The following is a 23,462-nucleotide window of genomic DNA, read 5'->3' as shown; positions in this document are numbered from 1 at the left end:
CGGAAGGCGTCCCGGGACCGGAAGTAGGGGAGGGTAGCCCGTCCATCCGGCTCGCGGGCCGGGGAGATCTGGGCTCTTGGTTGGTTGCGCCCCACCCTCGCCGCCTCTTAACAGTGGTGAGGGGTTTCCTAGAGGAAGGCGAGGGTCGAATTGAGGTACAGGACGCGCCTGGAAAACGACATAAACTTTAATAAAAAGATTCAATTGCCAAAAGCCGCCCCCTTTGCCCAGCCTGCCCAGGCCTGTCCCCACCACTGCGGCGGGAAGGGCGCCCCTTGGCCGGCTGCTGAGGCTACCCAAGCGCCGTGCGGTGGGCACTCGGCTCCTCCGGGGACGGGGCTCCTTGTCGCCTGGTTGATCTCCAGCCCCAGGCCGCACCCAGGGTTCGAACCCAGCGCCCAGCGAGTAAAGCACGGGCTAAGGCTTGACGAGCAGTGATGAGCGCGATGGCCAGCCGTGGCTCCCCTTCGCCGTTGAGTCTTCGTGGATCCCCGAGCAGTCTTAGGGCGTTGAGGAATTCTCGGTGTCTTTTGGCCTTACGCAGTCGAGGGTCCTGTGTCAAACTGGAACCCGGTGGCCGTCGTTCGTTGGGCAGATCGAAGGCCCTCTGCCGCTTGGGGCACCGCAGGGGCGTCTCCAGGAGAGGTCCGGTGCTGGGCTTTCCCTCCTGCGTTTACCTGTGCTGGGTGATGTTGAGGGCACCGGAACGCTGTGCGGGTGCAGAGGCGCGGCAGAGGGTGAGGCGCTTGGTCGCTATGTGTTCAGAATGTATCATGGAGGGCAAAGTGCATCCAGTCCATGATTCACTCGCCGCTCTCTCCGGTCGCAGAAGGTAGCCCTGCTTTGGGGTTAGGGGGGGCGGCACTGATCCCGTCAGGGTGCGGTTTATGGCTTCTAGCCTTCTGCTGGCTTGGCCTTCTGCAGTGGAAACATGGGCCCCTCAGAGCTGATACTTAGAGCTGTCCTCACCTCTTTCCCACCTGTGCTCCAGTCACCAGCACAGGGGAGCGGCTTCCCACGCTGGATGCCGCCCACCAGGTGTTACAGTTGGGATGTTTCCTTGTCCCGTTCCCTGTTAACCGGGGCTGAGATGCTGTAGCGCTACCATTTCTAGCACGGCAGGACCCGTGCATTACAAAGAGGGCAACACACCGGCCCTCTCCCCTCCCCCGCTCCCGGTACTGCTCTAAGTGCCGTATTGTCTCTTGGGAGCATCCCGTCGGCAGTAGTTGCTAGTGGGAATTGACACAGGTCGCAATGACCAAAGGCTAGTTTCCTATACTTACTGCCAGTGAGCCTGAATCTAGTGCTGGAAAAATAGTGCCTCCCGGATCTCTTCATTGACAAGAAACGGGAGCTGATGACTGCTGGGTCTCCTGTCCAGCTGAGGCTCTTGGACTGCAGGTGGCACCGGGGCTGGTGTGGAACCGCAGCGTCCACGTTTGTCAGCGGCCCTAAGATCCTAGGGATCAATTCCTGGGGCCGAACCAGGTGCAGGAGGTGAGGAGCGACCTGCCTCGCGGCAGGGCCTCTCAGGAGCATCAGTGGGACCAGATTCACCGTCTGTGGCTCCTGATTGCCCGGCCCGTCCTGGTGACATCTAGGCTGGAGGAGAAGAGCAGCCTCTTACCACATCTCTTGGGAGGCCAGGTGGAGTGTCGGAAGAAACGGGTCGCTGAAAAAAATCTCCTCTCGGCCATGGCCACTGCGTACCCAGTTACTCCTTTGGGGTTCAGCCAGAGACAACAGGACCCAAGAGGTTTGCCACCAGCCCGGGGAAGAGTGAGTGCAGCCAGACTGTTGACCCAAGACTGTTGACTTCTCTCCTTTTAGATCCGGGGCACTGGCAGTGCTTGGGAGAAAATGACTCAGAAGCCACCAAGGGAGGGGTGGTGGCCTTGCTGTCTGCCAGTCATTGGGTCTGGGGGGACTATAAGACCAAATATATAGAACAAGTCTCTGATAATTGAGAGGGTCAGGGACCATGCCTTGGTGGTTGTCACTCTCAAAAACGAGGGAGCCTGGGAACAGGTGAAACCAACAGACCCTCTCCCAGGCCCAGCCGCACTCTGCTTTCCCAGGCTCCGCTGATGGATACCATCACATAAACCTCCTCTGGTGCCACCACCACCATGTGTCGGTCCCACAGCCCTGCTTCCCTGGGTCTGGGGGAGGAAGCTTCGTAAGGACCCTCACCCGATACTCATGAGGCTTTTTCTGGCCCTGGTGACTGGGGTGCAGCATGCGGGTGAGCTGCTGTATGATACCCATGCTTCGGATAAGATTCTCCCTTTGTATCAGGGCCTTCAACCGCTCCAGCTCCTCCTCTTCCACAATATCTTGAGGTTGCATGGTGTCCAGGTGCACTGGGACCAGCTACAAGGTACAGCAGAGAGAAATGCAGGCTCTCCAAGGATGCGGCGCAGACACCCTCAGCCAGGAGCGCCGCGGGCCGCCTGCCTACCTGCCCTCCCTTCCCTCAGTCTATGCAAGGCTCCCTTTGCTGTCCATTCTCTCACCTTCCTGTCCCAAAAAGTCAGACTCACTGATTAGAAACTCCTCTCTCTCTCCCTCCTCTCTCTCTCCCTCTCTCTCATACAAGGGGAGGAGAAGACAGCATATTCCTTCCTCCAGGAGTCCCGACCCATTTGCCTGCAGGAAGGTAAGAGCCACAAAGCCCCCGACACCTCTCTCTCCTGGATCCGGTTCCTGTGGGCCAGGTGAGTGGCAGGGCCCCGGGGCCTCGGCCTGGCGCGGCTCCTCTCCCCGGCAGATTCGCCCTGGTTCTGGTCCTTGCTTTCCTTTCGCCGTCGAGCACCCGAGGTGTCCTGCTGTTCCTGCTTCAGGCGGATCTCTTCCAGCTGCTGCCTGACAAGACACAGCAGGCAGCTTCAGACACTGGAGAAAGCGTGTTGGGGAGAAGGGGGCTGAGGGAAAATGGGTGGGAAGAGGAGGAAGTTAGGCTCTGTTCTCTGGACGAAACAGCCAGCATCATTAAGAGACCGATTAAGAGACGGGCTGCAGCTCCTCTCCTGCTGCTGGCAAGCAGTGGGCTCCCCGGGTACAGAGGAGCACGCGGGACAAAGTACCTGGCACACTCCTCCCTGGCCTTGGAGGCTGCGGTCTCCTGGAAGAGGGAGCTGTTGTGTTTGAAGAAGGGAGCGTACTTCTCCATGTTGGGCCCAGGGTAGATGCGCCGGTATCCCCCAAGGTGGGAATCCTCGTAGCGCTGCTGGTCCAACATTGCCAAATGCGAGGACTCGACCTGTTCCCGCCTGGGGAAACCAAGCAGAGGGGAGACCAGGGGGGACCAGCTGAGGCTTCTAGAGCCTCCCACCAGCTGCTTGGCCACCCATGCCTCTGACCATGTGGGCAAAGCTGCCAGGCCTGTCTTTGGCAAACCCCACATGTATAGGCTTTTAGGTTTCTGATTAGAAAGGGTAATACAGGGGCCAGCATTGAGGTGCAGTGGGTTAAGCCACTCCCTGCAATGCCAACATCACATATGAGTGCTGGTTGGAGTCCTGCTGCTCTACTTCCGATCCAGCTCCCTGCTAATGCACCTGGCAAAGCAGCAGGAGATGGTTAGAGTACTTGGGTTCCTGCCACCCATGTGGGAGACCCAGATGACTCAAGTTCCAGACTCCTGCCTTTAGCCTGGAGCAGCCCTGTGTGTTGTGGCCATTTGGGGAGTGAACCAGCAGATGGAAGATCGCCCCCTCTCTCTCTGACTTTCAAATCAATAAAATAAATCTTTTTTAAATTTACTTGAGAGAAAGAGTTAGACAGTGAGAGAGACAGAGAGAAAGATCTTCCTTCTGTTGGTTCACCCCCCTAAATGGCTGCTACAGCTGGAGCTACGCCGATCCAAAGCCAGGAGCCAGGTGCTTCCTCCCAGTCTCCCCTGCAAGTGCAGGGCCCAAGCACTTGGGCCATCCTCCACTGCCTTCCCGGGCCACAGCAGAGAGCTGGCCTGGAAGAGGAGCAACCGGGACAGAATCTGGCATCCATATGGGATGCCGGTGCTGCAGGCAGAGGATTAACCAAGTGAGCCACGGCACTGGCGCAAAATAAATCTTTTTAAATTAAAGATAGTAATACATATTTACTACAGAAAATATAGAAGAGCAAAAAAAAAAAAAAAAAGATTTCAACCTCCCATGATCCCATGATCTTAATGTAATTAGTGTATTGGTTGTGTGCTAGGAGTTAGGGATGGACCTCCGGAGTTGAGATCCTGGTTTTGCCTCTCACTAGCTCATGTGTCTGCTCTCACTGCTCTCATTCTTGCTCTCTCTCTCTTTTATTTTATTTTATTTTTTTGATTTTTGACAGGCAGAGTGGACAGTGAGAGAGAGAGACAGAGAGAAAGGTCTTCCTTTGCCGTTGGTTCACCCTCCAATGGCCGCTACGGCCAGCGCACCGCGCTGATCTGAAGCCAGGAGCCAGGTGCTTCTCCTGGTCTCCCATGCAGGTGCAGGGCCCAAGCACTTGGGCCATCCTCCACTGCACTCCACAGCAGAGAGCTGGACTGGAAGAGGAGCAACTGGGACAGAATCTGGCGCCCCGACCAGGACTAGAACCCGGGGTGCCAGTGCCACAGGTGGAGGATTAGCCTAGTGAGCCGCGGGGCCGGCCCTTGCTCTTTCAAAATGGGGTCACACAGCAATATTTTTAAATGCCTGCCTAGTGTATAATTGTACTTCTGCCCATTTAGTCCAGTAGTTCCCAACCATCTGTCCTCACTTTTATATAAAAAATTTTGACTGGCCCTTTGCCGTGACGTAGTGGGGAAAGCCATCGCCTGCAGTGCCGGCATCCCATATGGGTGCCAGTTCTAGTGCCGGCTGCTCCTCTTCTGATCCAGCTCTCTGCTATGGCCTGGGAAAGCAGTAGAAGATGGCCCAAGTCCTTGGACCCCTGCACCTGCATGGGAGACCCAGAAGCTCCTGACTTCTGGTTTTGGCTTGGCTCAGCTCCAGCCTTTGGGGCCAATTGGGGAGTGAACCATCAGATGGAAGACATCTCTCTTTCTGTCTGCAGCTCTACCTCTCAAATAAATAAAAAGCTTTAAAAACAAAAAACAGTTAATAAAATCACATAAATTTCCTCGTGTTCTAATATGAAAATAAAATACATGGCTAAGCAGGTGGCAGAGGGAGTAGGCATTAGGCAACTGAATAAATGGAAACATTGCTTTGCATGAACACACAGATAAGTTCCCTCCGTGCTTGGCTGATTGGCTCTGGGGAGGAAGACTGGGTAGAAGAGGGGGAGAAATGACTTCACTGCTATTTTCTTCTTCTCCTTTTTTTTTTTTTTTTTTTTTTTTAAAGTGAGAGGCATAGAGAAGTCTCATCAGCGGGTCATCCCTTGGATGCCTGCCAGGAAGCTGGGAGCCAGGAACTCCGTGCAGGCCTCCCGAGTGGGTGGTAGGGACCCAAGTGAGCCATCACTGCTGCTCCCCAGGGTCAACACTCGCAGGAAGCCGCAGTCAGGAGTGGAGCCAGCTGGCAAAGCCAGGTCCTCTGATTTGGGAGCGGAGCATCCTGCCCACTAGGCCAAACGCCTGGCCCTCATCGTATCTTCTGAATGTTGAACAAACTGTTTATGATACAAACTGTATTATTTTCTCTGCCAAAATTGGTCTTACAAGCAAATCAGCCCCACAGTGTTCGCTTTTTTCGTTGTTCTGTTTGTTCCGCAGGCTCCTCCTCCCTGAGAGACTTGGGCTGCAGGGAGAGTAGTAGTGGAGAAGACACAGTGAGACAGGGCAGACACCCGGCGCACCTGGGCTCTCGGGGCTGTGCGTGGCACTGGAACAGCCGCTCCTTCACTCGCCGCTTGTCTTCCTCCATCACCTTCTTCTTGTCACAGCCGCGGAGGTTGACCAGGGTCATGGCGTCACAGAGGAGCGCGTCCTTCACCTCGCGGTCCAGGCGCGAGTCCGTGGTGAAGCTGGGAGAGTGGTTTACCTGCCGGGAGGACTCATTACCCACCTGCTCCCTACAGGGGGTGGGGTGGGGAGGGGGAGCCTTGCTCCGCCCAGGGTCACTGGGATGTTTACAGACGTTCACGGCCCACACAAAATCACCCGCTTAAACACATGGTTGCCTTGGCAGGTGGGTCTCTTGTGGGCCTCACTGGAGTGGGTAGGAGAGACCTTCCCTGCGGTGGCCTCGGCCAGGGAGGCCGGATGCCGTGGCGCCCCAGGCCACGGGACTCTGACGGAGATCTCTCCAAGTCACAGGCTGGCAGGAGCAAACCAGACAGTGTGGCTTCTGGATAGAGTGGTGTCTTAGAGTCACGGCTTACACAAGTGACACGGGGGACCCCACATCTGGATTGCGGCGCTAGAGCCAGAGGCCGCCGAGGTTTGACTCAGCAGCTTCCAAGGGTGGCCGTCGCACAGCTGCAGGTTCCCGCCCCACCCTAGGGCTTCCACGCCCCCCCCCGCCCCCCGGTTCTGCCCGAGCCACCACCTGGTGTCCCGTTCAAGGAGAAGCCTCACCTCCAGCAGCCAGGGCTTTAGCTTGTGGTCCAGCAAGATGTCAAAGCCAAGGATCTCAAAACAAGCACATGTACCTCCGCTCAGGTATTGGGGGAAACAGGTTCGGTAGTTGTGGCGGAGAACAGAATGGGCCGAGATGACGGTTTTGATGATGATGTCCTCAATGTCCCCCCACAGCTCTCGAGGCTCATAGCTGTGCTCACGTAGCCAGGTGTTCAGTGTTGACAGCTTCCTGTGAGGCCCAGGGCTCAGAGGAAGACCTCCCGACAGGCCAGCAGGGCCTGGCCACAGGCAGCAGGCTCTCGGGCACTAACCCACACTCTGTGCCTGCACCCAGTGCTGCCTTGGGGCCTCTGGCAGCGGGGAGCGGGAATGAGCTACCAGGTGGGGTTTGGGGCTGCACTTAAGAGCTCAGGCAGGGGGCAAGGGGCTGTGGAGGCAGAGTTTTCCTGAGCTTCTGAGGCTGTACGGCTAAGGGGCAGAGGAGGCAGGAACCAAGGAGTCGGAGTCGGGAGTACCTCTTACTGCCCACGGCATCATCCCGCACAAAATTCTCATTGTGCTTGTTGATGGCATAGTTGGTCAGGTGCATACAGACGTCATCCTGGGAAGAGCAGCCCCACCGTCGCAGCCCTCCTCGCAGGCCCTTTGTTGCCTGTTTGTCACCCCTGCTCCTCAGAATTGCTCGCTCCTGTCCCTCCCCACCAGGGGACTGCCCTCCTCAAAGAAGAGGTTGTGCTGGGCTTCCACAGAGGGTGACTTTTCCTCAGTCCCCACCCCTCCACAATGCTCTCCTCACAGCTGTCACTGGCTCCTCCCTTCCTTCCTCGTCCTCCGGTGTCAGTGGCAAACCTCTCTACCTTGGACATTCCTGGAGCTTGGGCTCCCGTGGCAGTGGGAGGGACGGGGGTGCCGCCCAGCCCCCTTACCAGGTTGTTAGAGCTGGGCTCCACGTAGGGCATGGTGGCAAAGCGGGCCAGGCCCTCCTCGTACATGAAGATCCGCAGGGGGTCGCAGGATGTGATCAGGACGTAGACACGCATGTCGAACTTGAAGCCGTCGATGAGGAAGGGCTGAGAGCGTGCAAGGCCGCGAGGGGGTGACGGTGACTCCTTCGCGTTCCTCAAGGCGGGCCCCACACCGCTTTAAGCGCTTCACACACCTAACAACTCGTGGTAACTTTCACAGCCATGTCAAGCGGTGGCTGTGCTGTGCTCATTTAACAAATAACACAAACAGGCATAGCAAGGTAAGAAGCCTGCCTGAAGGCCACATGATCTAAGAAATGGAAAATTGAAGATCCAAACCCAGGGCTGGTTCCATGCTGCCTCCAAGATCACGGTGGCGGGGTGGGGTGGAGGAGGGGGGAGCAGGCAGCAGAAATGGTGGGAGCCTCCGACCGCTTCCTCTGGGGTGTGGGAGACGGGAGGCGCCCCCAAGGGCCGGGGGCGGGACGCCCTTCACCTTGGAGATGTATTGCTGGCAAATCATGTGCTCCCCCGGCTTGATGTCCCGGGGATTTCGAGTGATGAAGATGCCGCGTCCCTGACAGCCACTGTCGGGCTTGCAGATGTAAGTGCGCGTCTTTCGCTGGCGGCCGTAGGACTGGAAGTCCCCGTAGCTACATGTGGGCAGGGGGCTGGTCAAGGGTTGCAGCCTGGCTGTCCCCCCACCCCCAGGGACGGCTTCCCGCTATCTAGTCCAGGCTCGTCCTGGAGCACCCGGGCTCAGACCCACATCCTTTGACCCAGCTGAAATTGTCCTTGCCCCGCTGCCACCCCGCCAAGCAACTCCTAGGCCACTGGAGGGAGCGGAGGGCGGTGTCGGTGGGGAGCCGGGCTCCACTCACTCTGCCGGGAGGCACCAGGTGCGGGGGAAGATGCTGTACTCAGAGGGGTAGAGTTTCTGCATGCGGTTGAGGTTCCGCGCCAGCAAATCTTTGCGACAGATTTCCGTCATGCCGGGGAAGTGGTTGATTTTCTGAAACGAGGCGCAGGTGGGTTTACGGCAGAAGCGGCGGTTCCTGGGGGGCTCGGGCAGCCTCAGAGCAGGAGCAAGACTGAGCACCATAAGAGGGAGAACCGGAAGCTTCCCTGAGGCCGGAGAGGAACCTCTCCTTGGCCTCCTCCTGACACAGCCACGCTGAGGGTAAGAAGTGAGAGGCGGGAGGAAGAGCATCCAGGAGCCAGAATTTTGACCTCGGAGCCACCTTGTAACTTCCCGCTGGACACCAGGACAGGTCCCAGAAGCATCAGGGGTGCAAATCAGCCCAAGGTGTGTTAGATGACAACATTTCTCAAAGGACTGTGGCCAGCAGCCCCGGGACTGCCGCCACGGCCCCCGGAGGACACGGCATTGCCGGGGCGCCTGCCGGAACCCCTGGCCGCTCTGACCAGCAGCACCAGCCCTGGGCTAAGGTGGAGTGCTGCTTACTGCCTTTCTCGTCACCACCTGGGTGTACCTGGTCTCTCTGGGCCTGGGGTCCTCTTCTTCAAGGGACACCCGCCTCTTGGGGCTGTTGGTGAAGCGAGGCGGTGTGAAAGCACTTAGCCTGGTGCACAGGAAGCCCCAGCCTTCCCAGCTCACAGCTGTTGGCCTGGCCGTCTGTAGCCGCTCCACCTCCTGCCCTCTCTGGGGCTCCTCTGCTAAGACTATCTCTGGGAGCCCTCCTGGCTCTCCCCTACCCCCCAGATCAGCCTGCAGAGCCTTTGAAATTCCAGCCCTATGTTGTGTCACAACACCTGGGGCAATGGCAGACCACAGATCGAGCAGAGGCCCTTGGGGTGATCAAGTCCTGTGCCATCTTAGCCGTCCTAGTTCAGGTAAGCGCATCCTGACGTCTGCACCTCCAGGGATCTCCACCAGGGGGCTCAGCACAAATCCCTGTCACCCAGCCACGTGTGGCCATCTCAATTGCTAATAGCACCACAAAACCCAATTTGAGAATTAAAACAAAACAATGAGGCCGTCACATTCCTCTCGCGGATCCTGGCCCATCTTCCTCGCTGCCCGGCAGAATTCCACCCGGACTTTCAAGGAAGCTGCCTCCCAGGCTGCTCCCCAGGTCCAGCTCATCCGCCACAGGTGCCACCAGGCAGAGCACACGATGCACACCGGACGCTTCCTTCAGGAAATAGATGTGCCCCGGACCCAAGTGGAACAGGGGCCCCTAGGGTGTGGCCTTCCCCGCCTGCACAGGGACTCAGTCACAGAGCGGCAGCCTCGGGTGCCCCCTGGATGTTGGTACCTGGAACCTCTTCATTTCCATGACTCGTTCCAGCGACACGGAGCAGTCTGTCCAGTACACAGTCCACTCTTCCTCCTCCCCCACCTCCTTCAGGCCACACACTTGGGCTGCCCGTCGCACTGCGGAGACAGCAAGGTCAGGGCAGGCAGCCACAAGCCCTAGAACCGCAGCTGGGATGGGTCAGGACCACCCCACCTCGGGGCAGCTCCAAGATCGGGAGGCTGCCAGGGCCCTTCCAAAGCACGGGGCAGAGAGAGCTGGAAACAGGGTCTCGGCTCCTGTCTGTCCTCTGTGCCAGGGGCCCTTGCACGGATGCCGGTGGGGACAGGAAGGGGGGAAGATTGCTAACCTAGCTGGGAAGTTTTTTGTTTACTTTTTAACAACTGAAGCCCCTTCAAAGCTTCCTTAAAAGGGGCTGGCAGAGTTACACTGCCCCCTGCGACACCAGTGTTTCATTTGAGTGCCAGTTCGAGTCCCGGCTGCTCCACTTCCTACCCGGCTCCATTAATGCACCTGGGAAGGCAGCAGAAGACCGCCTAAGTGCGTGGGGCCCACGTGGGAGACACGGATGGAGTTCCAGGCTCCTGGCTTCAGCCTGGCCCAGTCCTGATTGTTGTGGCCATTCGGGGAGCAAACCAGTGGATAGAAGATTCTCTCTCTCTGCCTTCCAAATACATCTTTTTTTTTTTTTTTAATCCTTTAAAAAACTGTTTTAACTTTTTCTCATCCCTGGTAAAATCGGGAAAGGGGGCAGTAGTGACTCTCGGCCATTTGCCTTCCTGGTTACCAACTGTGGCCCTCCCACGGTGGGAGCAGCAAGGGCAGGTGTCCCCCCGTGTGAGGAGCCGGGCTCTCACTCACCACTCTCATACTTGCAGCTGGTCAGATTGATGGCCAGGAGTCTGGAAGAAAACCAGGCAGAGTGGGAGACACACACGGACCCCGGGCTGCCAGGCACCCCAGGGAGAGCTCGCAGAGTCACAGCTAGGGGGACACAGGCGGGCTGGCATTCCAGGTGCAGCCAGCCCAAGAGTGGTTCCGGGTTTTGCTTCTGTCGCACCAGCTCTTTCCCCGCTGCGAAGGCTACCAGGAGGACCTGAGACCCCGGCCCGTGGAAGGCTGAAGGGACGGCCAGGGGCGAGGGGTCCTGGGAGAGGTTACCTGTGTTTCCGCCTTCTCTTTCTCCTCCCAGCTTCTAAGTCATCGGTTGGGGCTATGATTTTCTTTGGAATTTTCTTGGCTACAATGGATAAGGGAATCCCATTCTCAAATGCCTTACATTCATCCTTTAGGGGTGCCTGCGGTGAAGGGTTAGACGGAGCGGGAGCTTCCCCTTCAACACACTCCTCCTGGGGGCCCTCGTCCTCTTCTGAGCCGCTGCTCTTACAGGTGCTGGGCTCCATCCTCCCAGGCACTGCGGGAGGAGGTGGGGATGAATGACCCGGCAGACCTCCCGCGGGGAGTCCACCCCCCCCCTCCCAGGACCTTGACGGTCAGTGTGGCTGCAGGGGCGGGGGATGCCCGGGGCTACGGAGCCGTCCCGGACCGCACTGGCTCATACAACATCGCGGCGCACGCAGGTTTGGACAGAGACAGCAGGGCCATGACCATGGCTTTGTTTGCGGGGGTTAGGCTGGGGAAAATCTGCTATTAAGACAACCAGATACCCAAGGTCTCCTAGGCAGGCCCATTTCCCTGATTTCCCTGTCCCAGGCTTCTCTTATGTTTTACACACTGGGGCCAGGGCTGGATGGCGGAGGAGACCCCTTGGGCTCTGAGGGCGGCGGGGAGAGCCCACAGCGGACGCCGTCCACTCCAGGTTCCCAGGAGAGCTGAGGGGCTGCTGGGTCCGCCCCTAGGAGCCCGGGGCTGGACTCCGAGGGTCGCTCATGTCCACCCTCCGACAGCTCCAGCTCTTCCTGGGTGCTGCCCGGCTTCCGGGGCCGCCTCGCCGTGCCGCAGGACCGCCTGTCCCCTCCGGTCGCGAGGGGGGAGCCCGCTCCCCCTCAGGGGTCGCGCGTAGCTCCGAGATCCCGGCGGCGGCGGCGGCCGCCCCTCCGTCGGCACGACAGCAGCCGCCGCCGCCGCCGTCGCCATGGACACGGGGGCGGTCCCTGGCGGAGGAGCGTTGTGGGGGGCGGGGCCTCCGGGAGCCACACCCCGCCAGGGCACCGGCCGGGGCCATCTTGGCCGAGCTGCAGCGGGGGTCGACCGGGGCTGAGCGCGAGGTGCCGGGCCCCTCTGGGGTGCGTCACGGGGCACGTAGGCCTCCCGCTTCCCGCCGGCTCCCCCCACCCACAGCTCCTTGTTCCTTTACTGCTGCCGCCTCCTTCGCGAGCTTCACCCCTCCACCCACAGACCAGCGGGTCCACTCAGCTTGTCTTGTGTGGCCAGATGCGGAGGACGGCTCACATTTGTCCATTCTTCAGGATGACGTGGACACGGGCAGGTGACCGGGGTGCAGCGGTGGTGATGCGATCCCACGTCGGAGTGCCTGGGTTCAAGCCCCAGCTCCGCAGCGGTTCCAGCTTCCTGCTAATGTGCACCCTGGGAAGCAGCAGATAACTCAAGTACTGCCTGTCCCAGCCCCAGCCAGTGTTGGACATTTGGGGAGTGAACCACTGCATGGACCATGGAAGACCTCTCTCTGCCTCTCATAAATAAAAATGCGTTTTCAAAAATGCCCCTTCTTGAGATGCTTTGCAGTCCCTTGGTTTCGGAGACCCTAGTGGAGCTCCTGACTTCGGCCTGGCCCAGCCCTGCTGTTGCAGCCATTTGGGGAGTGAACCAGCAGATGGAAGCTCTCTCTCTCCTCCTCTTTTTCTTTCCCTCTGCCATTCAAATAAATAAAGATCTCAAAAAAAAAAAAAAAATCACAAAGCATATAAATGGTTGAGAAATGCCCACAGTAAATAAAATCCAATGGCTCTTTTTTTTTTTTTTTTTTTAATTTTTTGACAGGCAGAGTGGACAGCGAGAGAGACAGAGGGAAAGGTCTTCCTTTGCCATTGGTTCACCCTCCAATGGCCACTACGGCTGGCGCACCGCGCTGATCTGAAACCAGGAGCCAGGTGCTTCTCCTGGTCTCCCATGCAGGTGCAGGGTCCAAGCACTTGGGCTATCCTCCACTGCCTTCCTGGGCCACAGCAGAGAGCTGGACTGGAAGAGGAGCAACTGGGACAGAATCCGGTGTCCCGACCAGGACTAGAATCCGAGGTGCCGGCGCCGCAGGCGGAGGATTAGCCTAGTGAGCCGCGGCGCCGGTCCAATGGCGCTTTTTATAGAAAGATGTATTTGGGCGGGGTAAAGCTTTCCATTGAAACATCAGTCCTGGGGAGAAAGAGGGAAATCCTGTATTTAACTTACCGTCTCACACACAAAATCCACTTTCTGGTGATGGCCGTTTGCACTCCCGAGTGGAATGACGTGTTATCGGAGCTTGTAGCTGCAGAAGCTTGCAGAGAAAGGTGTTAAATGCGCTGCAATTTGCCAAGACCATGACGGTGGCAAAAAATAAAATTGCTGAATTTTTAAAAGCTATTTTCCTTATAAAATGGCTGAAAGGCGCATATTCTGCTTCACCCCAAGGAGGCACTGTCGTATCTTTGGGGATATAAAGCCCCCAACTAAAATTCTACGTTAAAGCTTTCTCATATAGGCCTAGACACAGGGAGCCACCTACCTGAAGTCCATCGTGAAGGCCAGTGCTCACACACCGTGTTAGTGGACACAGGTGTCCTGCTGGTCATTTGGGGTGGCACCAAATAGTGGCGGTTGCTTGTGACACAGAGACAGTGGGGAGGCAGAGGTCCCTAAAGAAGCTGCACCCAGGGGCCGGCACTGTGGCGTAGCAGGTACAGCCACCACTTTCTGTGCCAGCATCCCACATGGGTGCCAGTTTGAGTCCCAGCTGCCCCACTTCCAATCCAGCTCCCTGCTAGTGCACCTGGGAAAGCAGCAGAGGATGGCCCAAGTGCTTGGGCCCCCGCAGCCATGTGGGAGACCCGGATGAAGCTCCTGGCTCCCGGCTCTGACAGTTGCAGTCATTTGGGAAATGAAGCAGTGGATGGAAGATCTCTGTAATTCTTTCAGATAAATAAATCTTTAATAAAAATAAAATTTCCATTTTGACTCACATGTAGATGACTTGGCTCTGGATTTTTTGATTTGCCTACATCACTGGGAGCTTGTGAAGTGCCAAGGAAAGATGCCAGGAGGCCTGCCTGGGGCTCAGGGGCTGCAGGACAGCACAGCCATCAGGGAGAGGCAGTCCCAAGTGCCCGCTGTCCCAGCTCAGCCCTGACGTCTGCCTGTAGGTCAGGCTGCTCGTTGTTCAAAGGTCAACACCCGAGAGACAAGAGCTGATGCTGGGAAATCAGGCTTACTCTAGAAGCCAGCAGTCCAAGGAGAAGGCAGACATCACTGTCACCAATGTCACCGGGCGCGGAGGGGAGGGTGGTTACCGGAGTGCGTTTGATGGGTGATTTGATGGGAAACAATTTGCAAAGTGGAAACTTTATTTTCTGTTTTGCATGGCGACAGAAAGAGCGTCTCGTCTGAGAGGAGCTGGGACGGAGAGCCGCGAGCGGGACGCTGGTTTTCAGGAAGTGCACGGGTTGTTAAGGCTTTACTGTTCACTGGGTCATTCTAGGGGGGTGCCCACTGCACAGGGGTTTCACATACTGTAAGTTCATTGGCTCGGGGCCCATGGAGATAGTGGGGGGTCTCTTGGAGACAGCCCGATTTCCCTGTAGGGGGCTCAGCCCCCCTCCTCTGCCAGTTCTGGATGGAAGATTGCAACTAACTTGAAGCTGTGGTTAAAACCACAGGCTCCCACATACAGAACAGGAAGCTATGGTGCGGGTAGATGCCGGCGGGTCTCGAAGCAAGCCTACCAGTCACAGCCTGCAGCCTATTTGCATGACATTCTACCAACGTCTGAGGGGCCCACAGACACCCAGCCTCAGGGACGGTCTCCACCTAGACATCAACAATCCTTAGAGTAGCAGGACAGCTTTTGAAGGAAGCAGAAGTCAGGAACAAGGGGAACGGAGGAAAGGGCCAGCCACACACTGGCCTCTGGCCAGGCGATCGGGGGCTGGCAGAGTCACAGGGCTTACTTTCCGCCCACAGACGTATATCTGGTCATCTGGCCGAAGCAAGCCAGATTACTTTGCAACTTCAGCCGGCTCTGTCAAGGCCAGTTTCTGGAACTGTCAAGCAAGCATTACATTTATCTGTTAAGTTAAACCAAAGTCTGATGAGCTGCAAAGTCAGCAGTCGGCTTTGGTTAAGCAGAATGGAGTCCTCTGATAACAAACGAGCTACCAAATCTGACACTTGATACTCGGCAACTTCAAGGTTGCCAGGCCACCCCATCTTCCTGCAGGATGGCCCACGCGAGGGACTCAGTGCTGGGGACTAGAGAACTCAACGTGGATTTCCAGAAGGTGCACCTGGACGCCTGCATCCCTTATGAAAGCGCCTGAGTGTGAGGCCGGGCTCCGTCCTGAATTCGCTTTCTTGATACTGTGCCCTCTGGGAGGCAGAGGTGATGGCTCAGGTAGTCAGGTCCTTGACACCCACTTGAGAAACCTGGACTGGGGCCGCCGCTGTGGCACAGTGGGTAAAGCCACCACCTGCAGTGCCAACATCCCATATGGGCGCCGGTTCAAGACCCGGCTGCCCCACTGCCAATCCAGTGCCCTGCTAATGGCGAAAACCAGTGCGGAAGATAGCCCAGGTGCTTGAGACCCAGATGAAGATCCTGGCACCTGCCTGGCTCTGCCCTGGCTGTTGCAGCCACTTGGGGGTGGGGGGTGAACCAGTCGACGGAAGACCTCTTCCTCTCTCTCCATCACTCTGTAATTCTTTCTAATAAATAAATAAATAAATATTTAAAAAATTTTAAAACAAGAAGGGAAGAAGCAGAGTGAGAACAGAGGAAGAGCACACAGCGGCTCATGAACTACCATTCTGCTAACATCTGAGAGGTCCAGGAGGACAAAGTCTGTAGAAAGGAGTGTGCAGGGCCGGCGCTGTGGCGCAGCGGGTTAGCACCCTGGCCTGAAGCACCGGCATCCCACATGGGCGCTGGTTTGAGATCCAACTGCTCCACTTCCGATCCAGCTCTCTGCTATGGCCTGGGAAAGCAGTAGAAGATGGCCCAAGTCCTTGGGGCCATGCACCCACGTGGGAGACCCGGAAGAAGCTCCTGGCTTCTGGCTTCGGATCAGCCCAGCTCCGGCCGCTGCGGCCAATGAGGAGTGAACCATCGGATGGAAGACTTCTCTCTCTCTCTGCCTCTCCTCTCTCTGTGTAACTCTTTTAAATACATAAATAAATATTCAAAAAAAAAAAAAAAAACACAAAGAAAGGAGTGTGGAACTCTCGCACACACTCCCTTAAGTTTGCTCCCCACCTGGGGTCTAAGAGGAGGTGAGAAGGGGCAGGCGCTTGGTGCAGCAGGTAAGACAGTGCACGTGGGGGCCTGCATCTCCTGGAAGGCCTGGTTAGAGCCCTGGCTGTGCTCCTGCCTCCAGCCAGCTTCCTGCTTATGTTTCTCTGGGAGGCAGCAGGCGCCAGCTCAAGCATGCGGAGCCCTGCCACTGACACAGAGACCCTGATCGAACTCCTGGGTTCCGGCTTTGGTCAGGCCCGGTGCTGGGCGTTACAGACATTCAGGGAGTGAACGAGTACACTGAAGATCTCCGCCTCTGTCTCTCTGCCTTTCAAAGAAATACATTCATGAAAGACAGAGAGCGAAAGGCGAGAAGCAGTCACAGGTCCACGAGTGCTCCAGCACTGGATTTATCCCGCGGTTTCTCCCCAGCTCAGTCCTTTACTTCCCTCAGGCTGCGACAGGCGAGAAGGCACGCGTGAAACCCGCTCCCAGACGACCGTGATGAGCAGCCCTACGGGAAGGGACTCCGATCAGACAGAAGAGAGATGCCGTGGAAGGGTCATTGTTCCTCCTGCTCCAGCAGGGCCACCAGCGCTGCCTGCACCTCGTGTGCCTGGGCTGGGGGCAGCAGGGAGTCCTGAATGAGGGCCACCGCAGCCGTCTCCGTCAGGCTGCTGAAGGCCTCGGACGTTTTGATAGGGAGGTGCCCAGCCAGCTCGCAGAGGGCGACGTTGAAAGCCTCGGCTTCCTTGATTCCAAAGCTGGACTTCCGGGCCCACAGAATGACCCGGACGCCTGTGAGGGCTGAGGAGGGGGATGTCTTCCCAGGCGGGGTGCCCCTGGTCACAAACAAGTTATGTGCAATCTCATGGTCAGTCAGATAGTCAGTGGCCCGACACACTCTGCTTACCAGGGCGTCCAAGTCAGGCCCTGGCCCGCTGGTGTAAAAGAGGAAGCCAGGAGCTGGGAGGGTCTGGAGCAGGTGCAGCAGGCCCCCAGGGCCCAGGGGCACGCTTGGCGCCCCCTCCACGGGCAGTCTGTGGGCCAGGTAGTAGCCGTGGAGGTGGAGGTGGTTGACTGAGGCCAAGCCGCCCAGGCTGTTGAAGCCGACACGGAAACCCGGGTGTGTGCTCAGCAGCACAGCCTCGACCCCGGCGCGCAGTGCCCCCGGCAGCAGGCGCTGGGGGAGCCCACGGGCGGGCTCGGGCACCAGTAGCACGTGGCCCCACTCCAGGGGGCTGACGTTAATCACCACGAGGACGTCTTCTTGCTGGAGAGCCCTGGGGACGCGGGGCTCCCGGCGTAAACGGAAGAGGATTTCTCCTGGCTGGATCTTGTTGAAGTTGAACTGCTCGGGGTCGAAGGGCTGCCTCACGCTCCGCATGTGCTGAGGGCACCTCCTCTGCACGCCTCGCTCCACGTTCAGCTGGGCCACGAGCCCCAGGGCCCCGGGGAGGCTCCGGGTCTGCAGCTCCCCCAGGCGGTAGCGAAAGAGCCCAAGCTCCACTCGCTGACTCCAGGCAGAGCGCAGCACAGAGTCGAAGCGAGACAGTGCCCACGTGTCCAGGGCGCTGGCTGCACTCTGGGGCCACTGGATGCCTTCCACCACCAGTTCCTGCTGCCCATAGGTGAAGTCAGGAATCGCTCGCCCTTCCCAGTGCTCGCCGTTTGGAGGCAGCAAGTAGGAAATGTCCTCTGAGCCAGGCTGAAGAGCCATGGAGCTGATCTGAAACAGCCACAGGACACAGAAAATACAGGACGGTAAGCCACTTCCAACGCATTTGCTTTTTGTTATTCCTTTGGAAACCACAGGAACCACTCACAGTTTCATCACTTACAGGTGAACAAGTGCTGTAAGTTGTATGTTAACAATACACATCGTGGAGCCAGTGTCGTGGTGCAGCAGGCTGAGGCACTGCTTAGGTGCTGGTCTGAACCCCACCTACTCGGCTCTGACCAGCTTCCTACTAGTGCACCCTGAGAGCCAGCAGTGACGGCTCAACTACGTGGCTCCCTGCTACGCATGTGGGAGACTCCGATGGAGTTCTGGGCTCCTGGCTCTGGCCTGGCCGACCCTTGGCTGATGAGGGCATTTGAGGAGTGAACCAATGGATGGAAGATCTCTCTCTCTTTCTCTGTCATTCTGCCTTTCAGATACACCTTAAATGTATAAACATACATATATAGGCTGTAATTTTTCTTTGTAAATATGTATGTTTATCTGAAAGCATACATATGTAAATACTCTAACAGAGGAAGAATGAAGATAAACTACACCCCTCATTCCAATACCCAGGAAAGCATTACAATGTACAATTTGCCTCATTGTCAAGTACAGGTGGATCTTGATTTTTTTAACCAAGCTTCAACTGCTATGTCGTTGGCTTCACCCTATCATACAAAATGTTGTGAACATCCTGTACGTTTATCTTTGCAGCTTTATTTTTATTTCCCTTTAAAATAAAATCCAGGGCAGGCATAGCAGAATAGCAAGTTAAGCCACTGCTTGAGACATCTGCATCTCATTATTGGAGAGCCACTTCGAGTCCAAGTTCCTCCACTTCCAATCCAGCTTCCTGCTAATGCACCTGGAAGCAGGTGACAGCCCACTTAGCTGGCTTCCTGCCACTCGTGGGAGACCCTGGATGAGCTCCTGTCTCCTGGAGCCCCGGACTCAGCGGCTTCAGGAAGGGGACCTGTTACTGACCCAGACAGGACTTCACTGTTAGGACTTGGTGGGCCACTGGGACACCAATGGTCAACTCCGCACCTGGAAAACTGGACACAAGCGAACCATCCCTGAGGATAGCACTGTGGCATGCCACTAAGATTCTGCTAGCTTGACTCTGACATTGACAGCTCCTTGCCAGGGTCGTCCTGGCCTGGCCAGACCACTGTGCACATGGTTAATCCCGATAAACACCTGCCAAGGGGGCTTTCTGCCCGTCTAAGCCCACTTCATCATGGTGGATGATGGGCTCAGCCATGTCCACATGGCCCCCTCCCAACAACATAAATAGGTCACTGCCCACTGCCTGGAAGGCTGGACACTCACTTCAGCACACCCCACCCCTCCCACCTCCACCAACCGCCTGCTCTCGGGCTGGCTAGACCTTGAACTCCACTGTGCTGTCCTTCCTACAGTGAAAGTCTTTCCTGCTTTAACTGGCTGCCTTCTCACCTTCTTCAAACCCTAAATAATCCTAACCCTAACATTCACAAGGAGGAATTATCTCAGTAGCATCACTTCGGTCCAGGTTTGGGTTGCCTCAGCTCTGCTGGTCCAGAAAGTTTGACATTAATATAACAAAAAAAGAAACACAGAAAACATACAAAATCACCTATCGCAAGTCAAGTTGGGGAGTAGACGTTTGGCCTGGAGGTTAAGACGCCTACATCTCACACTGGAGTACCTGGGTTCAGTTCCTGCCACCCACAGGAGACCTGGAGTGCATTCCTGGTTACTGGCTTTGGCCCAGACCAGGACCAGGCACTGCAGGCACTGCAGGCACTGTATGGGGTTAACCAGCAGATGAGAGCTCTGTCTCTCAAATTAATTACTAAAAAAACAAGTCAAGCTAGGGGCTGGCACTGTGGCATGGTGAGCAGAGCTGCCCCCTGCAACATCAGTACCCCGTGGCCTGGGGAAAGCAGCGGAAGATGGATTAAGTGCTTGGGCCCCTGCCACCCACCAGGAGGAAGCTCCTGGCTCCTGGCTTTAGCCTAGCCCAGTCCTGGCCACTGGGGCCATCTGAGGACTGAACCAGTGGATGGAAGATCTCTCCCTCTCTCTCTCTAACCCCTTCAAATAAATAAATTTTTTTTAAAAAAAAAAGTCAAGCTGAGTTTAATGGGTACATAGTTTCAGGCTTTTTTAGGATTTATTTATTTATTTGAAAGAGTTATGGGGTAGGATGGGAGTCGGGGGAGACAGAGATCTTTCATTTTCTGGTTCACTCCCCAGTTGGCATCAACAGCCAGGGCTGGGCCAGACTAAGGCCAGGAGCTTCTTCCAGGTCTCCCACGTGGGTGTAGGGGCCGGAGCACTTGGACCATCTTATCCTGCTTTTCCCAGGCCATGAGCAGGGAGCTGGATCAGAAGTGCAGCTGAGCCGGCGCCGTGGCTCAATAGGCTAATCCTCCACCTTGCGGCGCCGGCACACCGGGTTCTAGTCCCGGTCGGGGCGCCGGATTCTGTCCCGGTTGCCCCTCTTCCAGGCCAGCTCTCTGCTATGGCCAGGGAGTGCAGTGGAGGATGGCCCAGGTGCTTGGGCCCTGCACCCCATGGGAGACCAGGAAAAGCACCTGGCTCCTGGCTCCTGCCATCGGATCAGCGCGGTGCGCCGGCTGCAGCGGCGGCCATTGGAGGGTGAACCAACGGCAAAGGAAGACCTTTCTCTCTCTGTCTCTCTCTCTCACTGTCCACTCTGCCTGTCAAAAAAAAAAAAAAAAAAAAAAAAAAAAGAAGTGCAGCTGAGACACAACCGGAGCCCATATGGGATGCCGGGGTCGCAGGTGGCAGCTTTACTGGCTACACCACAACGCTGGCCCTAACGTTTCAGTTTTGTAAAACTAAAGTTTTGGAGACAGGTTACACAACAATATGAATGGACTTAATGTACGGAACTGCGCGTACACTTAGAAATGGTTAAGATAGTCAACTCTATGTGAAATAAAAAAAAAAAAAGATTTATTGATTTGAAAGAGTTACAGAGAGAGGGACAGAGGGAGGGAGGGAGAGAGCAAAATCTTCCATCTGCCGGTTCATTCCCCAAATGGCCACAACAGCCATTGCTGGGCCAGGCTGAAGCCAGGAGCCAGGAGCTTCTTCCAGGTCTCCCATGTGGGTGCAGGGGCCCAAACACTAGGGCCATCTTCTGCAGCTTTCCCAGGCACATTAGTAGGGAGCTGGATCAGAGGTGGAGCAGCCAGGACTCAAACCTGCCCCTAGATTTTTTTTTTAAACTGCTATAAATTTTTGTTAGTTTTTAAGTCAAGGGAAGGAGTGGGCTTGGCCTTAGGATACTGGTGGCATTTCCAAGCGGGGAAACAGAAGAGTTGGGGTAAGGAACAGGCTGACTAGGGGCGGCCTTTTCGGGGCCGATGTGGTGGTGCTCTGGGTTAAGCCATTGCTTTGACACTGGCATCTCATATCCCAAATCTGAGTGCCAGTTTGAGTCTTGGCTGCTCCACTTCCAATCTAGCTCCCTGCTAATGCACCTGGGAAAGCGGCTTCGGCCTGGCCCAGTCCTGGCTGTTGTGGTTGTTTGGGGGTATAAACTAAGTGGATGGAAGATCTCTCTCTGTTGCTTTGCCTTTCCAACCAATAAATACATAAATCTTAAAAAAAAAATCAATTTTGATTGTTGAATTTTAGATGCAGCCTGGGCACCTAAGAAGGGAAGTGGTGTAGGCAGTGGGAAAGTCAAGCCTGGAGGCCAAGGGTAAGGTCTGGTCTGCATATAACTTTGGAAGTCAATGACATTTAAAGCCAGAGCCTGGGACAAGACTAAGACAACATCCAAAGGTTAAAAATGTGAGTAAAGACACACCAACCGATAGATCTACAGAAAGTAAACCACTCAGCAAGAAGCGTTAGTTAGGAACGAAAGAGGAACACTTTATAGCGACTATCAGGAGTGACTGCCTAGCAGGATTAAGGCTTTAGGGAACCGGAAAACACCGTTAGAGGGACACCAAGAGAGGGAATACTGGTAGCACATCTCTTGTGCCAGGCATGGGCTGGGTGCCTTCCAAACCCACTGTGAGCTGGGATCACCATGCCAGCCGCCGTGTGCATCCCACCTTTACCATTCACCAGCCCTGTGGGCCCGCGTCCGTGTAAGGTCAAAGTCTCCCTCCCGACGAGGCCTGTGGGCTGTCTGTGCCCACCCATCCCATCTCATCTCGTACCATCCCTTCCCTTGCCCACTCTTGCCCTTACTCTTAGCAAGCCTGTTTCTGCTCAGGGTCTTGGTACTTCCTATTCTTTCAACCCAAGTACCCACTTTCCAAATGGAAAAATCTCTCTCATTTCTGCCTTCTAAATGCAAATAAATGAAAATTAAAAACAAGATAAAAATGAATGAGCAAGGCAGGTGTTTAGCCTCATGGTGAAGCCACACTTGTCCTGTGGCAGAATCCCCAAGTTCAGTATCCAGCGCCAGCTCCCGATTCCAGCTCGTGCAGTCCCGGAGGTGGCAATGATGGAACTCAAGTTCCCATAGGAGAGACCTGGATTGCGTTCCTGGGTCCCAGCCTCAGCCCAGCCCGGTCCTGGGCTCTCTCGCTACCTCTCATATATATCAGTGTATCAGCAACTCAACTCTACTCGTTGTGTGGAGAGCTGGCCAGGCAGAGCAAGTGGCAGATCAATACGGTCCCTACTGTACAAAATCCAGCAGGAAGCAAAATGATGAGCAGGTTGTTCTGTGATGAGAGGCTCAGAGCCAGCCCAAACGCCTGGGAGATGTGGACTGCAGCTGATGGCCACCCGCGCCCAAGCCCAGCTCCCACATCTTCACCGTGAAGGGCAGCCCTTGGCTGGCCGGTGCTTCCTCTCCTCAGTCAGCACCGGACACACAGCAATGGCTTCTTGTTCTACTCTCGAAAGCCCCGGTCAGGTGAGGGCTCTCCCCGACTCAGGCGCGGTCTGCTAATTCTGCAGCTCACACAGGATCTAGCGAGCACTGCTGGAGTCGCTCTCAAACGACCACCGTATTTGGTTTGGAAGTGCTGGGAAAACAGTGGTTCGGCAAGCACCTGCTGATAACCGACTACGCATCCGGTCCTGAAAATCCCTTACAGAACAGGGGAGGGAACAGGCCAACCCAGCACCACCGAGGAGCCATCAACAGGCACTCACTCCACCGCTGTCATCTAATCCTAATCTAGCCTAGCGAGTGAGGACAGCTTGCCCAGGCCAGGACAACTCACCGAAACCTACCTTGTCCGACTGTTCTAAGAACCGAAGATAGCTACGTTCGGTGTTTGACACCCAGCGCTCCTCGGGGGCTGCAAACCCACGGCTGCCTCTGCAAGGAGCCGCGGGCAGCCGGCGCTCTCAGGCCGCTCGGCTAATCGGGTTTCCCGGACACGCCGCCTCCAGGAACCTCCCGGACGTCGCTTTCCAGCCCCGCCCAAGACCGCCCCCTCCACCTGCCCCAGGTGAGGCGTGCGCCCCGCGCGACCTCCCCCGCAGCCACTACCGGGGCCATAGCGAGGTCGCGTCGCTCTTGACGCAAGCGCAGCCTGCGCGCGCGCGCACGCACACACGCACGCACGCACGCACGCGGCGCGGC

At 56.5% G+C, this 23,462-nt stretch overlaps 2 protein-coding genes and 1 long non-coding RNA gene across 5 annotated transcripts; 1 reads left to right on the top strand and 2 right to left on the bottom strand.

Moving 5' to 3' along the window:
• Nucleotides 1-171: 171 nt before the first annotated feature.
• Nucleotides 172-11,762, bottom strand: TTLL13 (tubulin tyrosine ligase like 13). 3 transcript variants are annotated; one of them, XM_008275329.4, is made up of 16 exons: nucleotides 11,494-11,762; nucleotides 10,920-11,172; nucleotides 10,620-10,660; nucleotides 9,759-9,877; nucleotides 8,361-8,491; nucleotides 7,976-8,132; nucleotides 7,441-7,584; nucleotides 7,030-7,115; nucleotides 6,512-6,743; nucleotides 5,791-5,975; nucleotides 3,090-3,275; nucleotides 2,688-2,868; nucleotides 2,197-2,376; nucleotides 1,287-1,605; nucleotides 678-918; nucleotides 172-563 (listed from the first exon to the last, which is right to left on the bottom strand). In XM_008275329.4, coding segments are annotated over exons 1-16 (2,727 nt in total). In that variant the 5' UTR covers nucleotides 11,495-11,762; the 3' UTR covers nucleotides 172-292. The 3 variants fall into 3 exon arrangements, with proteins under 3 accessions (XP_008273551.3, XP_008273552.1, XP_069910652.1); XM_008275330.4 differs by having other exon boundaries at nucleotides 10,920-10,998; XM_070054551.1 differs by lacking the exon at nucleotides 11,494-11,762 and having other exon boundaries at nucleotides 11,038-11,170.
• Nucleotides 11,763-11,913: 151 nt separating this feature from the next.
• On the top strand, nucleotides 11,914-12,439 carry LOC138844741 (uncharacterized). Its single transcript, XR_011381050.1, has 2 exons — nucleotides 11,914-11,986; nucleotides 12,188-12,439. It is a non-coding gene; the product is annotated as an uncharacterized lncRNA (long non-coding RNA).
• A 1,402-nt stretch (nucleotides 12,440-13,841) lies between these two features.
• GDPGP1 (GDP-D-glucose phosphorylase 1) lies at nucleotides 13,842-23,436 on the bottom strand. The gene is made up of 2 exons (XM_002721490.5): nucleotides 23,108-23,436; nucleotides 13,842-17,887 (listed from the first exon to the last, which is right to left on the bottom strand). Exon 2 carries the CDS (start codon nucleotides 17,876-17,878, stop codon nucleotides 16,721-16,723), a length of 1,158 nt encoding a protein of 385 aa, XP_002721536.3. The 5' UTR covers nucleotides 17,879-17,887; nucleotides 23,108-23,436; the 3' UTR covers nucleotides 13,842-16,720.
• Nucleotides 23,437-23,462: the final 26 nt, after the last annotated feature.

The sequence above is a fragment of the Oryctolagus cuniculus genome, chromosome 12, assembly GCF_964237555.1.
Source record: "Oryctolagus cuniculus chromosome 12, mOryCun1.1, whole genome shotgun sequence".
Taxonomy (NCBI): domain Eukaryota; kingdom Metazoa; phylum Chordata; class Mammalia; order Lagomorpha; family Leporidae; genus Oryctolagus; species Oryctolagus cuniculus.
This window is presented reverse-complemented; position numbering and strand designations above follow the sequence as displayed.